General features: G+C 41.4%; 1 protein-coding gene across 5 annotated transcripts in view; it reads right to left on the bottom strand.

Annotated features, from left to right (window-relative positions):
* Positions 1–18,303: 18,303 nt before the first annotated feature.
* Agbl3 (AGBL carboxypeptidase 3) overlaps positions 18,304–20,296 on the bottom strand; it is an 89,684-nt gene continuing 87,691 nt past the window's right edge. For all 5 annotated transcript variants that reach the window (XM_063250527.1, XM_063250529.1, XM_063250530.1 and 2 more), the window contains one exon: positions 18,304–19,504. In XM_063250527.1, coding sequence (XP_063106597.1) covers positions 19,105–19,504 — 400 coding nt within the window. In that variant the 3' untranslated portion in view covers positions 18,304–19,104. The remainder of the gene's footprint in view (positions 19,505–20,296) is intronic.

Genomic DNA, 20,296 nt, shown 5'->3' with positions numbered 1-20,296 from the left:
GTGGGGCCCAAGAAGGTGCTGCAGACCTTGTGGAACCAGGGCTCTCATCATAGCTGTCACAACCACCAGGAGAGCTGTAAGAGGTGCTCCTGAGTGGGCCACGTCCTGGGTGGGTCGCATGTCATTCGAGTCTAGCCTATCCTGGGCAGGCACCACTGTGTTTGCAAAGTTCTGCAGTTCAGAAGCTTGGGCCAGACTACTGCTGGGTTGTCACCTGGTTGTCTCTGGGGGGTCATTACAGGACAGTGGGGTGTCACCTGGGGTGAAATCACACAGTAGCACTCCTTTCTAAATGTCTACATTTTTTCTGATAATAATTTTTATTAACGTTAAGTGTAGGAGATTTTTAAGCTCAGCCTATCCCTGCAACTCAGTTGCTGAGGGTGCTGAGCAGTGATAGCAGGTTCAAGGCCAGCCTGGCCATTTAGTGAGCCGTGTTTCAAGAGAAAAAGGGCTGGAGGTGGAGCTCGGTGGTACAGGTCTTACCTAGTGTGTGTGAGGCCCTAGGTGCCATCCTCAAAGTTGTAAAATAAAAGCCTTTTCTCTCACATGCTCAGAGAACCATTCTTTTTTTAAAATTTAAAAATTTTTTTTTAAAGCCAGTCAAATTTAGCAGTGGGGGGAGGGCGGTGGTACACCAACTTTATGACACTAATGTTAATAAGTTCTGATAACCCACTGCCATTGGACCAGCCCAGAGAACCATTCTTAATACTCCATCAGTATTTTTCTTATGTCTCAATATATTTTCACATAATCATAGTATTGAACGTAATGCTGTTTTCCAAATATTAGGAACACTTTTTTTCAAAAGCCTGGTTGGCACCATGAAATATTCCATGTCACAGCCACTGCACTATTTGCTGACGAGTGGGTTCCTTTTTCCACCCTTGCCATAGGCAGGCAGCTGCCTTTCTGGAATGTGATTTTTCCAGAGGCATTTAATCTCTAAAAGTGCAGTCACTGGGTCAAGGGCAGTGTGAGCTTACTGATTGCAGACCTTCTAGGTATATATAAAAGTGCCTGTTTCTTATACTTTCATTATTTTAAAAAATCCTTATTATTATTATTAATATTTTTACCCAGAAGGGTTTTTCTCAGATTGACCCCTGAAACAGTAGTGTACACACCATACCTTTATCTATGTATGTTTTCAGTAGGAATAAAATAGCCATTCACATGGTGATGGCAAGGAACCCAGAGTTCGAGTCTTGTGAGGCACAGGCCCTGGACTGGAGACACCAAGTGGGCCTCAGCCTAGGACGTCAAGTGAGGCTCAATGGGGATGTGAGGCATGGCCTTTGGTGGCCCTGGTGGGGATGCTGCAGACTAGCTTCACATGAGACCCTCCACGAGCAGCCCTCCTTTCCCAGAGCCCGCTGGAGGGTCTGCCTAACTCCTGACAGGACTTACCACAGGCCCAAATCTATCCCTGCCACAAGAGCAGAGACTTTTCTGCAGCCTTGCCGAGGCCCAGGCGTGGCGGCTGGCCATGAGCAGGGCCCGTCAGGACAGCGAGGTCCTGGAGTGTATGGCCTATGTGTAGCCCTGCAGTGGCTTCCCCAATTTGAGAAGCTCAGTGGGGACACAGACATGGAAGTGGGGCTGTCTCCGGGCCAGCCTTGGCAGCTGCCCCTCAGGGACATTTCCTGGACAAAGGCTTTGAGGTCCATGAGTTAGAAGACCCTTGTTTGAAGGGAGTTTGGAGATCCTGAAAGCAGTGCCCCTTGCTACAGAAGGATCTGTCAAGACTGACAAGCACCTGAGTTACTTTGTCATTAGACTGACGAATGACAAGTTTTAAGCAGTCTAGCCCACGGTGTGGACAAAGTCCTGACATATTTCCTATGACTTTACAGTTTAAACAGACCTGGTAAAAGCCTGTGCTTGCATTTTTAATGGTTTGGGCATTTTAGGATGGGGCACAGATTGCTGGCACGGAAGTCCCAGCTCACGCTGTGCTGTAGGATGCACTGTGAACTTGATCACGTTGCCCTGGGGACACCTGTGCTTATTTAAGTGATCCTTCTGTTTATCCTATTTGACTCCTGTTACACTTAGATTCATAAAATTATTATTAAAAATTTTTGACTTGGAGACAAAGATTGACTTTAAAAAAGTAACCACAGGCTCCTAGGAGAAGAGATTTCATCAGTCACCTCATGGGGCAGCTCCTAACTGGAATCAGGAAGCTTTTTTTTTTGGACTTCTTTATTTTCTCTCAACTGGCTTTTTAGAGATTTTGAATAGACTGGAAGTAAACTAAAACTAGAGCCAAGACATGCAGGGTGAGGCTCGTGGAGAAAGATCTCTGCCTCCCATGTTCTCTCTACCTGCACACAGAATTGCATCGCGGCCCCATGCCTGGTGCTTGATCCTTTCTTCCCTCTGGTGCTGCTGAGACCTGGACCTGCAGCCCTCTGCCGATGGCCAGCACCTCTGTCCCATGCCTGTTCTGCAGGGTGCAACCTGGCTGCTTCCCAGGGGAAATGTGGACAGACTCTTGGGAGAGGAGAGCTGCAGATGAGTCCTCTCTTTTTTCCTGAAATTTTTGTACGGACAGTGTCTGATATTTGGTTGCCAATCTCACAACTCACCTCACCACGAACCTGCCTCGGGTTTGGTTTTTAATAATCCTGGCAATTACATTTTCACTGCAGTAAGCTTTTTCATTCCCTTTCATGATAATCCTGGCTTCCTGCTGAGGGCAGAGGAGAGACCAGTGAGTCATTGTGGCCATTTTTAGATGAATGTTTTCCTGTTTATAATAAAGTAATACATGCTGATTGCTGGAAGCCAGAAAAATATGTGAAGACTTTTACAGAAAAGACTAAAGTCATCTGCAAGTTTTAGTCATAGAATTGACCACTCTTTCAGCATATTTTCTTCTATAATGTTGTTTTGCCTACTTAGGGCTTCCCCCAAATAAGAACTAGCTGGAAAATAATCAGCCTCAAAACTGCCTGCCTATTCCCACCTCATGGGCCTTACAGAACAGTCACCAAGCAAGAGGACCGTGAGGGCACGTGAGGCAGGGACAGGCTAGTGGGGCTGGCGTTTGTGAGTTCTAGTGTTTTCAAGACTTATTTTCTGCTAGGTTTTATTTTCAGGAAAAGAGTAATTGTGATCACATAAATATATTTGCATTTCACTTTGCGAACATCATTGGAGCATAAACATTTCTCTGTGTCATTAGAAAGGTTTCTTAAATGATACATTTAGGGGTTTCATGTGGCTTATAGTTTTTGTAGAATTTGTTTTTGTTTGTTTTTATTGAGATGAGAGTCTCACTGGCTAGTGTGGGCTGGCCTTGAGCTAGCTTATGTAGCCCAGGCTGGCCTCAAACTCACAGTGAGCCTCCTGCCTCAGCTTCCCAAATGCTAGAATTACAGGCATGCACCACCATGCTCAGCCTTAGATTATGCTTTTATAACATTGTTTGTACACACACACACACACACACACACACACCTTTATGCTAGGACCTCACACTTCCCAGGCAGGTACCGTGCCACTGAGCTATATCCCTGTCCTGTTTAGTAATATTATAAATAGTGCTACAGTAAATATGTGAGTCAGTTTACCTTTCCACTAGCAGGTGGAGAGAATGTGAACCTGACAAGAACATAATTTAGAATTAAATGACACCATGTGCTTCTTTGGCCCACTATCCCAGCTGTCTCTCTTTTTACCCCCAGCTTTTCCTCTAGCCCAAGCTTGTCTTGTGCCAAAGCTGGCCCTAAACTGCTGGGCTCAAGCCATCCTTCTTCCTCACGTCCAGAATAGGTGGGACTTGAGGCCTGTGACATTTTACCGGAGGACGTACAAGGGCTGTGATAACTTGTCCTCTGTAATATTGTATATTTCTAACTCTTCTGGTGACAACTGATGAGCCATTGTGTTTTCCTTTCAGAGTTAGTAGTTCAACATTTTTAAGTGATTGACAACAATCTATATTTCTTGCCTTGTGAAATGCTGTCTGCTTTCTTTCTTTTTGAAAAACCCAATTTGAGTTTTAGCTTTTGTCAGTGTGAATCCTTTGTAATAAAGGCTGCATAACTGTCACAGTAAAGCAGAGTTCTCTTGCTGCATGGGGCCCCTGGTCCTCAACACCGTCAAGAGACTCCAGGTCCTTGTGTAGGTTTGGCCATAGTCGCTGCCAGCTGCAGGGTAACATGGCAAGAGGAGAGAGCAGATCCTGCTCCAAAGGGTGCAGGCACCCAGCAAGGGACTTGGAAGGTGGGCATTGCTAGAGTAGTGGGAGGCATCTTTCCATTTGTTTGGTTTGAGCATCTCGTTTAGGTGATCATTCTAATAGAAGATGCTGGATAATGGGTCAAAGAGGCACACTGTGTCATATAATTCTAAATTATGTGCTTGTTAGGTTCACATTAAGTGTGAGCCTTCCCTTTGGGTGTGGTTGAGGGGCACTTAGGGTTCAGTGTGTTAAACACCCCTCTGATGAGCTGCGGGCTGCCAGGCCATCTCCAGCCTGTGCCTCTGGCACTAGACTGAGATACAGTGAGTGAGTCATCGGCCTTTTTCTGTACTGAATCTGACTGTGACCACGACTGTCCTGCAGGGGCACTGGAAGGGGGTGCTTTCTTTCTTAAGACACTGAAGCACCACTTGCTCAAATTGAAGGACTAAGATGTCATTTACCACCACCCACAGACCATGGTGCGTCTGTCCACAGTGCAGGGGTCAAAATCCCAATTCTATCCTCAGGCACAACCGAATCTTTTTCCCTTCATGGTAAAATGTTAGCTAAGCATTATATAACTTGATCACATGCTTATTTATAACTTCTTTTTTTTTTTTTTTTTTTTTTTTGATGATACTGGGATTGAACCCAGACCTTTGCACTGAGCAAAGTTGCTAAATCGTGCAGGCTAGGTTTGAACTTGCAATCCTTCTGCCTTACCTCCCAGAATGCTAGAATTATAGGCATCTAGGCATCTGTCACCATGCTCTGCCATAACCTCTAATTTGTTATTCTCCTAATCATGTTTTTAGTTAGTATAGTCTTATTCCAGTATTAGGATCCCAGTAAAACTTCATTCTTCTACTTCATCTTGTATGAAAACAAACCAAATCCCCCTCATTCTGTTTTCTTCTTCCAGTTTACTCTTAGCTGAATATCTAACGGTATTCAGGAAGCAGACTTTATTAAACTGGGTTTTCTTGGTTTCCCACACATACCTGAGCTCACTACCTCTAGGCTTCTGACCCTATATTGTCCCCAGGACTTTACCTCCTCCTCCTAGGGAGGAGCACCCTGCGAAGCACACTAACAGTGTTCCCTGGGAGTGGAAATTCTACGCTGTCCACGAAGTGCTCCACAGACCCTCACTGTCCCTGCGGAGAGGAATGGAGTGCCAGCAGAGAACGTCCCCTGCAGCAGTGGGACTGTTTAGAATTCCTCCTGGTGAGGAATGTCTGTTCTCTGCCCAGCAAGCGTTCTTCTGTCTGCTCTGCAGCAGGACAGCAGGAAGGCTTGCTGGTACCCATGCCTCCTCTCCTGGGCGGCACCAGCAGTTCTGCTTCTTTAGGATACTGAGCTTCCAGCCTAGTGGCTTTTCCTGTAGTTCCCCAAAACCACGGGTAAGCTCAGGGCCTTGGCTGGTGCTTGCCATTCCCTTCATCTGGAAGACTCTTCAGTTAGTCACTCTCTCCTTCCCTCGCCTCTTTCCCATCTGTCCTGTCACTCTGCATCTTGTGGCCTTGGGCATGTTATGTCACACCCTGCGCTTCGCATGGCCCTCTGTAATCATCACTTGTCATCTTCTGCTGTGAGATAGGCATGTTAATATCTGCAAAACTGTGTCATGCTGAGGATCACATATCTGCCCCAGTCATGATGAGGAAGCAGTGATTCAGGGGAGAAACAGAGAACCGAGGCGAAAGGGACAGAGACAGGGTCAGAGTGTAGCAGGAACAGAGGGGAAGAAAACTAGCAGAATGAAGTCAGCACAATGGGCTTGGACAGGAAGCCGTGCACAGTGTTTACTTGTCAGTGGAGTCCACCAACCCTGGCTGAACACATGGAAGACTACGTGCATTCATGGTCTGGGTGTGGCTGTCACAAAAAATAAAAAGGGAAGAAAAAAGGGAGATGTGTCATATTTCATTTGGCAACAGTTTCTTGGATGTGTGCGGTGGCAGTTCTCTGGATGGCCCAGTGTGGTCAGTGATAGCTCTGCAAGAATTTTGTGGGCACTGCAATGCTAGTTTTGCTTAATTCCCCCCTGCAAATACGAACAGCTGTAGCAGCCGAAAAAGGATGACACCGCGAGGTTGGGATAGAAAGTCCAAAGTGAGAGTGAAGGCCTCATGTGGATGACAGGACATTGAAACAGCTGCTTAAATGGTTCCATTAACACTGATGTGCCACCTGTTTGATTGTTTTGTTGTTTATTAGTGTTTATTTCTCTAGTAGGTAACTCAAGCTGAGAGAAAAAGTTATAAGAAACTGCCAGGGATAAAAAATACCCTCTAGAAATGAGACAATGACTGTAAATTGGGAGCCACTGCTTTGCTCGGGTTTTATTGGTGGCCTGCACCGTCCTGGTGTTGGGAGGCTGAGTTAATTTACCAGGCCCAAATAGTTGCAGGATCCATGATTGGACCAGAAGCTGGTGCTGCTTCTGATCCAAACCCTCCCACAGTTCTGGAGTCTAGCCTCCTCTTCCACTGTGGAGGCCAGAGTCTCACCTGCTACCTCTCCAATGGCCCATTTTGGGGGAATCACTTGAACCGGGCCTTGCATTAGCCAGAGATACCCTGGGCAAACATCCGCCACCCTGAGTTAGCTGGTACACTTCTTAGGAGCCGGACACTAAACACATTTTTAAAAGATAATTATGAATTTTGCAAAGCTTTGCAAAGGAAATAGTGAAGCAAGGAAGGAAAAGTGGCAAGAAAAAGTAATGATCCCACGTGACGGGGCCCGGGAAGGTCTCTTTGCAGAAAAACATTTGGTTTGAAACCTATAAGAGTTTCTCATTAACAATGGTCAAGCAGTTGGTAGGTTTAATTGAAAAAGGAGAAACACGAAACAGAAACCATTTTAGGTCTTCATCTCTCTCCATGTACTGAAATAATTTCACATGGACTCAAGAACAAGCGTAAAAAAATCTAGAAAAAGTAAACATTTGGTTTAAGAATGAGAAAGAATATTTTGAATTTAAATCTGTACAAATTTTACTGCTTAAAAATACAGATTTCTATATTCTCATTAAAATATGAAAAGTCAAAAAGCATGGAAAATAAGTACAACAAATATTAAATGACTAATAATACACTGAATGTGTAAACTGTTCATGCAAACAGTTAAAAATTAAACTTCATTAAAAATAGGCCAAGAAATTAAGAAAAGAAAGAATGCTAAGTCGTTAACTAGCCATTAAAAGCAATGTGTACTTTCCCTAATGCATTTAAAGACAGTCTAAGTAATAAAACCTATGTGCATCATTATCAAATCTGTAGATGAAAACACTTGATGATACCAAGTGTAGCAAAACTGGATTTCTCACAGTGATTGAAATTTTTACAAATTTTCTTGGAGGTATTTTGGCAACATACATTAAATACCCATCCTCAATGGCCGTGTCTTTTTGGCTTAGTAATCTCACTTTTATGAATTTATCTTCAGCCAGCAATAAGAAATGAAATTAACAATTTATGTATAGAAATGTTCATCACAGTGTTGTTTTGGCAAAAAGTGGGAAGCACCTTGAATTCCCGAATTAAGAAGTAAACGATGACGCGTTATGATGATGAAACGCCTTGCAGCTTTTAGGAAAAGCAGGTATAAATTACTCCATAACACGAATGCATCTCTACAAAAATGCACAGAAAGAAGAGACTACAGAATTATTGAAAATGTGATGCTAACTGTGGCATTTATGGATGGTGGCACTGTAAGCAGTTGTTCTTTTTTTTTTTTTTTTTTCCCTTTAAACGATTCCCAGAACTATGTGCTATTGTTATGAAAGTGACATTTATAAAACAGGCAATCACGATCTCTGTGATTAGATAAAGCAGGGACCAAGACAGAAAGAAAATGTCTCAAATTGAAGGAGAGTGTCACACCAACTGAATCTCAGAAATGGGACTTTTGGGAAGATGGGGGTGTAAGAAACTGATCCTGACAGGTACACTGGTTATCATGAAGGAAGAAGGAAGGAAGAATACATTTCCCCTTTCACAACAAACTGATTTTTTACAGGTGCAAAAACATAATGGCAATTATAAAAGTATTAGTGAAACACCCACATTTTAAAAAATCTTTTTAAAGATCTGCACGGAGAGAACTAAAATCCCACCCTGAGTTTCCATCAGCGCATGGGAAACAGTGTGATCTAAAGCAGGCACTACGAGCCTCTCTGATCCTGTGGTATTCTTTGAACCAAGACCGCAGGTCCTTTTGACAGTCTTCAGTGTACACCTGAAGCTCTCGTGATGTTTTTGTGACTCTGAATAACAGTTTCGCCATTGCTGGTCAGTGACCTGCTTTCGTTTGGCTGCGTGTTTGGACGGACATTGTGTTCTCAAAGCCACAAACATTAGTTTGTACTGACTGTGCACAACTTTGCTGCATGCAGTTAGTGTGCGTGTTTCTAGTCGATACCAGCGTTACCTTCCTCATTTTGGGAGGCAGAGAGCCACTCGGTAATGCTGAAGAGTGGAGGGGAGGGGAGCAGAAGATAGTGGGCTGATCACACGGAGAAGAGAAAGGGAAAGGAGCACACATTCCAGCACTAGTTTTCTCCCTTGTGCTGTTGCTAGCATGCAAACTCTAGAACAGCATTGTCTTGAGAGGTACCGGGCATGGGAGCCAACTGAGGCACCTGGGGGAAAGGTACTTACAAAGAGAAGGTGCAGAGCCCACAGAAACCTCAGGGAAGGTGGAGCAGGCGGTCAGGTCTGGGCAGTGTCATGCTTCTCGCTGGCTTTCTAAGGTCAGGCTCCAGGAATGAGGGTGGTAGACAGGAATCACAGCAGGCAGGCTCCTGATGTCCTTGCTTGCATTTGCATTTGTGTCTGAGTAAACAGCTTTGTGAGCTTTGGTACATTTGTGATGTCACTATCAGCTGATTTTACTTTCGTTTCTTAAGTGGCCCGTGACTTTTTAGAAGTAAAGAATATAAACAACTTCTGGCTTCCCCAGAATAGTCTATCACAAGGGCCAGCTGAGTTGGTGCCAGATGAGGGTCTTGGTTATGTCACTGTGGCTCCAGAAAGGAGAGTAGAGGAAGAGCTTGCAGAGATTCTAGGGATTTAAACTCCCAGATAAATGCAACCTGGACTGTCACTCATGAGGGACCTTCCAGAACGGGGCCATAGGCTCAGCAGAGCTGCAGGGACACCCAGCTCATTTCCAACACATTTCATTGGGAAGCAGCTAGCCTATCAGTTCCCCTTTTCAGAAATGAGCTTTGTAAACAAGGTGTGGTGGCTTACACCTGTAAAATCTCAGCACTCTGAGTGGCTGAGGCAAGAGGATCGCAAATTTAAACCCAGCCTGAACACTTAAAAGACTTAGTGAGACCTTGTTTTGAACTAAAAAGTAAAAGGCTGGGCATGTAGATTAGTGCAAAGGTCCTTGGTTCAATCCCCAGTGCCACAAAACAACAAAAACAAAACCAGAAACAAAAACCAGCTTTGTAACGATGACTGGCTTCTCTGGAAGTAAAACTCTCTTTTTAGCATTCTCTTTCGGGAGTTGAGACGGTTGTTGTAGCAGCTGGAACACTGATTTCCCTTCAAAGTAAGAGCAGAACAAAATTTTTATTTTGAGATCAGAGGAACTCATTAACTGAACTCATTCACTGTTATACATCTGCCTTAAAGATCCTTAGACTGACCTTGGCTGGCTAAAATTCACAATGGTGGACAGATGGAATATTAGGTTGAGAGCCAAAATTATTTTGGTTTACTTTAGGCACTTTAGTGACCGCCCTTGACTTTTGTATCTGACCTAATGTCTAGACGCTGTCAGGGAAACCTTTTGCTACCTATCTCCAGGCCTGCTGACCTCGGCCTCTGTCGACTGTGAAGCTAAGAATGCAACCACACCTGAAAATTGCGGAGAAGATTCCCTGCTCCGCCCCTGGGCACCCCACCAGGGTAATCAATAAATATACTGATTTTCACCTTTTTCTTCTGTGACTATAAAAGTTTGTGTAACCTCTTCCATGGTGCAGCGTGTTGTGCAGGGTAATTTGAATTCATGTTCTCTGGCCGTGGTCACTCACATTTAACTCAGAATAATCTATTTTCTTTTTTCCTGTAAAGCAGAGTCATTATTTTATGTTGACAGATTCCTGATCAGAGTTTACAATCACTTCCTTTGCCAAATCCTTAGGGCTTCTTTTCTTTTCCCCTCATCCCCCTACATAAGGCCAGAATTTCAGTTCACCACCATCCTGGGGATTCCCTTGCCTCCTGACCTAGGTTAGATCCTGTGTTTCCTTGTTTCAAAGGCTTTTTTCTTTCTTGATTCAAGTTTGATGGAGTAAGAGTCCAGCAGCTTCCTGAGAAATGGGCACATCCAAGTTAATTTTTTGAGAACTTACCAAACTAAACATACCCTTATTCTGCTCTCAAAATCGATCAGAGTTGGACATGCATCTTGGGATGGACATAGTTTTCCTTTATAAATGTGAAGGCTTTGGTCTGCTCCATCTAGCTTTCCTGTTACTGTTAAACAGTTTGAAGTCATTCTGCTGCTGACAGGCTTTCGTGGTGACCTCCTCTACTAAATTGTCATCCTGTCAACTATTTGCCTTAAAAACAGTTATCTGAGTGAAGTTTTGAGAGAGAGAAATTAAATGTGTATTTCAGCGGCCACCTTCAACTGTAACTCTGAAACATTTCTCTCACTCTTTGTCTTTCCCTTTCTTTCTCTTTCATTTTCACGGAAGGAGGCTCCTCCTGCTCTCTTGTCCATTAGCTCTCCCAGGTGACCCAGCTGGCTTGCGGCTGAGCTGGTTGCTTTTGTCAAGCTACCACTTCCTTTGAACAGTTCACCACCCAAACCCCCATTGTTTGGACAGCTTCGAACTGGCCCACGTGCTGTTCCGAACAAGACAGTTTACTTGGGAGGTGCAGGAGCTCCGTGTTTTGTGGCAGCCTCCTCTGCAGGGAAAGGTCTGAGCCCTGTGCAGGACGTCTGGTTCTGCTCCTACAGGGACACCTTTGCTTTCTGGGTCCCATGCTGGGTGAGGCGATGACTCCAGTCTTGTCAGCTGGGCAGTTCTCACAGGGGACTCGGACCCTGAGTAGAAGCAGTGGCAGAGGCAGTAGGGCTGCTCTGTTGTGCTGAATGGGGGAAGGAAAGCACCTTTGCTTTCCTGTGGTTAGTGGGAGGAAGTAGACCCGACCTCATGACTGCACTTTTTGGCTTTTAGCCCCTGCAGCTCAGAGCAGGGTGGATGGGCAATGGTGGTGGCTTTTCCTACCATTGAGAGGGGGCTGGGAGGACTGCTGCTCTCTGGGGGAGCTTACTCCCATTGAAATGGGGTGAAGAGAGGGAATGTCTGATGGTTTAGTGGCTTAGTCCCTGCTGCTGCTTATCAGGATTTGTTAAGTGTTCTTAAATGAGTGTTCTTCATTTGATGTAGGAGTCTAGAGCAGTTTCTAGAGACTTTCAACTGGTTTTTCTAAAAAGCATGATTTTATTATTTTCTTTTTCACTGTTGAGTAGGTGAGGAATCTGCCTTTCTAGAACTGGTAGCTGTTCATTTGTTAATTTTTATCTTGTTTAAAATTAAAGATTTCATTTTTTAGAGCAGTTTTAGGTTCACAGCAAAATTGAGAGGAAAATCTGAAGATTTCCCATCTAACCCTTTTGAGTGGGTGAATTATTTATGTATTTATTTATACTAAGTATTCTATTTTTTTGGCACTAATGTCAATGATACACCAATTTCAAACTCCAGCTGTTCATTGGCGGTACTGTATATGAGATAGCAACTCTGTTAACTGTTAGTTTTCCATTGCTGTGGCAAGTGCTTGAGAAAGTCAACTTAGGATAAGAAAATATTTATTTTGGCTCATGGTTTAGGTGGCTTCGGTCCATGGTCATTTTGCCCTCTTTTCTTTGGGCCTGTGGTGACTACAGAACATCATGGTAGGAAGCACTCACTGCATAGCAACCAGGAAGGAAGAGGGGTGAAGGGGGTCAATTCCCAGTATTCCCCAAGGGGCACACCCCAGCGACCCAACTTTCTTCCCTAAGGACACCACTTCTAGAGTTTCCATCGTTTCCCAGTAGTGCCTTCCTGAAGATCAAGACTTTAAAAGTGGACCTCGGGGAGAATTTAAGACCTGAACTTAGTGCCTTATCATCTTATATCATCCCTTGTTACTTCCAGGAAGTTTTGTTGCTTTTTGGGATTTTCTACATAGACAAGCGTGTTATTTGTGCATAAACACAGCTGTTTTTTTCCTTCACAAACTGTATATCTTTTATTTCCTTGCCTGACTTAGTTAAGACTCCCAGTTTGATGTTTAACAGGAGTAGTGAGAGTGGACATCCTGGTCCCTTGTTCCTCATCTTAGCAGGAAACATCTGTAGTTTTCCTTTTGGTTTTTAAAATCAACTCGAGGAAATTTCTCTCTATTCCTAGTTTGATGTGACTTTGTCTTACTTTGAAAGGCATAGGATTTTGCCAAATACAATTTCTGCACCATTGATGCAGATTTTTATTCTGTTGATGTAATAGATTACATTGATTTATGATTTTTTTTAAAGACAGGATCTCACTATATAGTTCAGGTTGGCTTTGAACTCACTATGTGGCTCAGTCTGACCTGGAGCTCACACTGATCCTTCTGCCTCAGTCTTCCTAATGCTGGGATTATACATGTGCTCCACCATGCCTGGCTTGATATATGACTTTTGAACTAACCTTGTGTAAGTGGAATAAATCTTACTTGATAATGGTGTGTATATATATATATATATATATACATAACAATGCAATTTTCAAATATTTTGTTGAGGATTTTTTCATCTATATTCATGAAAGATATTGGTTTACAGTGTTCCTTTCTTGTAATATCTTTGGTTTTGATATTAGGATAATATTTTGGCCTTTAGAAGAGATTAAATGAAATGGTATAATTTTTTACTGCTTGATAAAATTCATCAGTGAATTCATCTGGGCCTGGTAATTTCTCATTGGAAGTTTTAATTCATTGTTTCAGTGTTAAAAATAAACAACTTCAAATTTTCTTTTTCTCCTTGTGTGAGTTTGGAAGATTATATAGTTTGATGAATTGATCTACTTCATCTATATTAACTAATTTGTGGGCAGGGAACTGTTCATAATATTCTTTTATTATCATATTTTTAATGTCTAGGGACTCAGCAGTCTCTCTTGTTCATTTGTTAATTTTTATCTGACATTAATAATTCATGTTTTTTTCTGTTTCCTTAGTTAATATTGTCAGAGATTTATAAATTTTATTAATCATTTCAAAGAAAAGCTTTCATAGATTTCCTGCTTCCAATTTGATTTCTGTTCTAAGTTTAATTTTTTTTCTGGATACTTTGGGCTTCTTTTTCTAACTTTCTAAGGTATAAACTTTGATTGAATTTAGATAACATTTTTAAAATAAGTTTATTCTATGTTATATATTACCAAGTAAGCATTACTGCACTATATGCCACAAATTTTGATGTTATACTGTCACTTTCATTTGGCTTGAAGTCTTTTTAAAATTTTTTGATCTCTCTGGGCTTGGGTCTATATTGCACTGAAATGACCAAATGTACCTTCTGTGGCAAGACCAAGAGGAAGAGACAGACTGTAGGGGCCTGGCATGTGATTCCTGCATGAAAACAGAGGCTGGTGATGGGTGATGCCTGGACCTACACCACCACTTTTGTGGTCACAGTCAAGTCAGCAATCAAAGGACTCAAAAAATTGAAAGATCAGTGGAAGAGCCTTATTTGGTCTGTTGTTACTTGACAGCATACTTTGTATGATTCCTATTATTTAAAATTTGTTAAGCTGTGTTTATTGTCCACAATGTGATCTGTCCTGGTAAATGCTCCACATGAGTTTGAGAAGAATTTGTATTCTCTTGTTGTTTGGTGAAGTATTTTCTAGACATAGGTTTAGTTGATTGATAGCTGCTGACTCTTCTTGGGACTGAATCTGTCTATTGCTGATAGAAAGGAGTTGAAGGCTCCAACTCTTAATAGTGAATTCAAGCTGGGTGTGGTGGTGTATGCCTATAATACCAGCTCGTTGGAGGTTGAGGCAGGAGGATTGCCATGAGTTCAAGGCCAGACTGAGCTCCATAATGAGTTCAAAGCCAGCCTGGACTACACAGCAAGACTTTGTTGCAAAAAACCCAAAACCAATATTTAATTCATGGGTTTCTCAGTGTTTGTCTCACATCTGTTGATGCTGTGTTGTTAGGTGCGTATACATTAAGGATTGTTATATATTCTTTGAGAATTGATTTCTCTTTATCTTGTATAATTTTTCTTGCTCTGAAATCTGATTTGACTGAAATATAGCTGCTATAGCTTTCTTTTAGTTAGAAACATTAGGCATGCTGTATCTTTCTCCATCCCTTTAAATCTGTCTTTATATTTAAACTATATCTTGTCAGGGAACAGCTTATCTTTTGTCTTGACAATCTTCTGTCTTGTACTTGCTGTATTTAGACTGTTAACTTTAAATAATGATTATTAATGCAGTTGAAATTAATATGTATAATAACATCTACTGTATTTGTTATTCTTTTCTCTCTACTGTCTCTTGGCTATTTATTTTCCATCTCCTTTTGTTACTTCCTCTTGTTTTGACTCTTTGTATGATTCTACTTTTCCTCTTTTAGCATATCGATTACACTTTTACTGTTCTTCATTTACAGTATAATTTACAATAAATACAAGTTTTCTTTCAAATACTATATCACTATACTATACCACTCATTTCCTAGACAATGCAAAGTGTTCTATAACAGGGTATTTGCAATTCCTCCCTTTAATCGTTTATAACATTGCTGCTATTCACTTCATTTATCTATAAACTATATTATCCAAATATATGATTACCATCCTGAACAGATTTATCTATTTGACCATCCAAGAAAATAAATGATTTTACCTAGCCTAGGTGGCACATGCCTATAATCCCAGCATTGTGAGACAGAGGCAGAAAGATAGTGAGTTTGAAGGTAGTTTGAGCTACATAGTGAGATTCTGTCCCAAAGACAACAAAACAAACCAAGCCAAACCAAACCAAGCCATTTCTTCTTGTTGTTCTTCCTTTATGTACACCAGTTTCTAACCTCCTCTCAGAAGAAATTTTAATATTGTTTTCTAAAGAAACTCTACTGGTAAAAAAAAATTCCCTCAGTGTTTGTCTAAGAAAAATTCTCTGTATTTTTAAAGTGCAATTTCAATGGATGCAGAATTTTAGGTTGGTGGTTGTTATGAATTGTTGTGTATCAAAGATTTCCCATAGTGAAATCCTGATCCACAATATGGTGGTGTTAGGAGGTGAAGTCTGCAATATAGTTAGGTCAGGAGGATAGAGTCCTCATGAGTGAGGTTAGTGCTATTATAAAAAGAGATATAAAATGCTCACTTTCCTTGCCACATGATAGGAGAAGCAGCCAGCTAGCTGCAAAGAAAATGAATCTCCTTGCTAGATACTATGTTGGCATTTTAATCTTGGATTAAAGGGATAAATTTCTGTTATTTAAGATACCCACTTTATGGAATTTTGTTACAGAAGGCTGAAATAAGTGCTTCTTTTAACATTTTACGTTATTTTTCCCACTGTATTTGGTTATATAGTTTCTGAAAAGTCAGATATAATTCTTACCTTGCTCAGCTATATGTAGTGTCCTCCCTGCCCCCACGCCTTCTTTAAAGTTCCTTTTTTGCAAGGCATGGTGGTGCACGCCTGTAATCCCAGCAGTTGAGAGGCTGAGACAGGAAGATTATTGCAAGTTTGAGACCAGCCTGGACTACATAATGAGTTCAAGGCCAACCTGAACTGCATAGCAAGACCCTGTCTCAAAAAGACCAAAAGAAAAGGAAAAAAAAAAGTTCCTTTTCTTGTACAGGATCTTGTTATGTATTTCAGATAAGCCTTGACCTCACTATGCTGACCAAACTGGTCTTGAACTCACAGCAATCTTCCTGCCTTCCTGAGGGCTAAGATTACAGGGATGTGCTACTGTACCTGATTGGCTTTTTTCATTAGTTTTATATGACATGTAGGATTTTTGGTATTTATAGTTCTTGGTGTTCTCTGAGCTTTCTGGATCCATGGTTTAGTGTCACTAACTTTGGAAAATTTTCAGTTTTAACTTAAAATTATTTAATTTTTGGTAAACTCATTGTACATGTTTCACCTTTTATAACTATCTCACAGGTTTAGTTTTTTGTTTTTTTAATTTTTTTTTTTTTTGTCTTTTTCTTTTTTATCGGTACCGGGGATTGAACTCGCGACTGCCTGCTTGCAAGGCAGGCGCTTATGCCGCTGAGCTAAATCCCCAGCTCCCCAGGTTTAGTTTTTATTATTATAGTTATGTTTGTATGCGGGGTTGAATCCAGAGTCTTTCCCGTGCTAGACAAGTACTCTATCATTGAGATACATCCCTAGTCCCAAATGATTAATTACATTTTTTAGGAGCAGTACCTTGTTATTTGACAACAACAAGCAGAAACACTGAAACAATACCTAGGATTTGGAGACAGATTTTTGTCAACAGGCACCAATAGGGATCATTCCCAAAATATCAGGCTCTGATCCCTAGTAGTTTGGGACTTATATGTGATAAGCAAGCAGGAAGTACAGAAGCAGAGTATTTGACAATTATTGATTGGTTCTTATAAGATGCATCATAGTGATACATCACAGTGACCAGCCATTTCTAGGAGACAAAAGTACAGGAACTTGTAACAGAAGCTGTTACCTGGGCAACTAACAGACTGTGGGGTGGGGTGGGGGAGCATTTTCTGCTACAGTGTAGCCCAGGCCAGCCTCAAACTCTTTCTGTGAAGGAGAATTATTTTTCATTCTTTTTTCTCTTTGAATTTAAGTTTTCCAGTTACTACTGATACTTTCTTAAGATTGTTATTTCATCATTTGTGTCCAATCTATTGATGAGTTCATCATTCATTTCATGACAGTGTTTTTTTAACTTCTAATGTCTCCTTTTGTTTCTTGAGTTTGATCTCTCTGTTTACATTACCCACCTTTACTTGCATGCTGTCTACTTGATCTCATTAGGACTCTCAGCATAGTAATCAGAGTTCTATTAAATTCCTTAGGGGAGTCGACAGATTTCCCAGTGAGGGTGTTACTTGTGGTTCATCTCAGAGGAGAGGCTTGCAGAGAATCCGCTAGGTGGGGCAGATGCCAAAGGCAGAGAGAATGAATGGACCTGTGAGAGTGGCACTCTCAGAACACTAACAGTTAAGTATAACATGAAATGCAGAATGGGAAAGTGGCCTACATACTTTCCTTCTCTAGGTAAAGCACTGTAGCAAGTATTTGCATCAAATAAGGTATAAAGGGAGTAATTATGAGCAAAGACCAAGATAAAACTGCTTAGGAAATGTCTCTGTACACCTCAGCCTTCTAGAAAGCTGGTTTATTTTTGTTTCATTGTGTGCAAAGATGTTCAACTTGTTAATTTACAGCCTCAAACTCTTTGGCAACTGAAGATTAAGTGATATTTCACTGAATTAAAAATCAAGGTTTTCCTACAATTTAGGATTTTACCCCTAATCTCTAAGAATAAGGATGGAACTTTTACTCCATCACAGTATCAGCTAACATAATACTATGGCCCAGAACAGTCTCCTACCTCTTTATCTGAGCACCTTTGGCAGAGGGCGTCCCAAGAGGGATCAGACCTATGTCTCTGCTCCACTTGTGCCAAAAAGTTGGAGACTCCTGTAGGGACAGGATATTTAGCTCTGAAGCATAATCTATTTTATTTAGAAGATGGCTGTTTCTTACGAGGCATTAAAAATTCTTGAGGAAATCTATTGGCTAAGATTCTTTAAAACACAATCTTTATCCCTTTTACAAAGAAACATGCTGTCCTGACCCCTCTTTGGCTTCTGGACATTCTGCTGACACGTGACCCCCTCAGACTCTCCTGTCCCACCCTGCCCTGATCAGCATCATAGCTGCACCTTGATTGTCCCTCAGGAGCCTGGCCCTTATTCTGGATAGCTGTAACCTGCGCTGGATGCTGTGGTTGGCCCGTACTGGAGGACTCTGTTTTCTCTCTCACTACACCCATCCCCACTTACCTGCTGGCAGACCTGTTTTTGTGCACGTTCCACCCCCAACTGCCTACAGAATGCAATGTGCAGTGCTGCTGGACTTGATCAGCGTCCACAAGGTTAAATATCTGGCAATGTCCACTTGCCAGCTCTGAGAGAAACTACATTTCACCTTTTATACCTATTTCATTTTGAGAGGCAAAGTGACTTTCATGCCATAATCTATGAATTTCAATGCCATTTTGTGCCAGGCTGTGGTCTATGCAATTAGCACTTGTTAATGTATGATTATTCTTTATTGGTTGGAGGTGTACAACTTAGTATTTTACTCTGCATGGTATCATTTCTATAATCATTTTAGTCATGTGTGCTTTACATGACTTTATATGATGTTCTTCTAGTGGGAAGAAATGTCTCTGACATCATTGGTGGTTCCCGGCACACCAATCATAAAGCAGAAACTCGGGGAATGGTATTTGTTTATTAATTCATTGAAGCACTTAGGTGCTTAAAATGAGTGGTGTATGTGTCCTTTCCTTCAGCTCATAGTTTTTTTGGTGTTGTTTGCTTAAGTAATTTTTGAAAAAATCAAATGTCTAGTTTTTTCCATGTTGACAAAATTAAATATATCAAAGTGTTTTATATTTTTTCTGGGTTCCTTTTAAATTTCAGAAAGATGTTTCCACTAAATGTGCTGGGATATCTGGAATCTGAAGTTTAGTATCTGCGTGTGTCTGAAGAGGGAGAGACAGGAAAGGGGGACTTTTCTTTTTAACTGTGCCAGCAGACCCATTTCTCAGTCTTCAGAGCAGCGCACAGCCAAGCTAGTCATCTCTTTGGAGACCATCATTCTTATTTGGTTGCTCACTCTTATTTTTAGTTAGATGAGGATCTATCTGCTTAGGTTCCTGCAGGTTGGATTCTTTAGCAGGAAGACTCTTGTCTTGTAGAATACTGGCATTCATTTCAAAACTTGGGGAAGCAGATTCCCATTTGCTGCTGAGAGACTCTGTGTCTTCCGTCTTTGTGGCCTGGGCTTGAGAGCCCTTTTTCCTCTTGTGGCCTTTGAAGGCTGAAAATCTTCCTAGTGGCTTCTGGGGTGCACACTGGAGCAAGGTTGAGGTATTTGGCATAAGACTTTTGGGAGCTATGAAAAGAGGATTTCTTGGTGCTGTCCAAGATGGGCTGTATCTCTTTATGTTTATGCAAGAAGCTTGCTTTATTCTAGAAAAGAAATGAAAAATATGAGTTTTAATCCAGCATATGCCTACTTTATACTGTGAGATATCTATTGTAATAGCACAAACTGGACATGTTTTGCTTTTGATGAGATCGCTGTCCTTAAGACTTTTATCATCATCATTTCCATTTGAAGATCTAGGTCTGCACCTCATCCCTACACGCAAAGCTGTCCAAGTCTTGTATTTCCAAGTGCCGAGAGGACATGTTTACCTGGATAGGTGCCCTGACCACAGCTTTCCTGATATAAAGGCCGTTCCCAGCTTCGGCACTTTACCTGTCTATATAGTGGAACTACAGGTTCTCTAAAACACTACTTTGCCCTAAATCTCTTCCCTGTTTAAGGTAGACTCATTAAATGATTATGCTAAACAATTTTTGTCTATAACCAACAAAAAGATCAGCGAGTCCCACCTTAGTAAAGGGAAATTTTGTAAATCACTCAGTTTAGCCACTAAAGTCTCTCACTTTTTCTTTAGAATTCTAGTTTTTAGTCACCGAATCTGAACTGTATTTTTAACTAAACTTTTAAAATTTCAAGGTAATTATAGATGTACATGCCTTTGAAAGACATAGTAGAGACAGATCCCATTGACCCCTACCTAGATTCCTAGCAACGTAACATTTTGCAAAACTATAGCCAGCGAGGCTAAACTGATATGGGCAATATACAAAATGATGCCCTCATGTTTTACTTTTTATTTTAATTAATTCTTAGTTTTTTTTTTGAGATAGGGTCCTGCTGCATAGACCAGACTGGCCTTCAATCCATGGCAA

This window comes from Cavia porcellus, unplaced genomic scaffold (genome assembly GCF_034190915.1).
Source record: "Cavia porcellus strain 051 isolate PalLab524CR breed Dunkin Hartley unplaced genomic scaffold, mCavPor4.1 scaffold_6, whole genome shotgun sequence".
NCBI lineage: Eukaryota > Metazoa > Chordata > Mammalia > Rodentia > Caviidae > Cavia > Cavia porcellus.
Note: the sequence above shows the minus strand (reverse complement) of the source record. Positions and strands in the feature narration are given on the sequence as shown.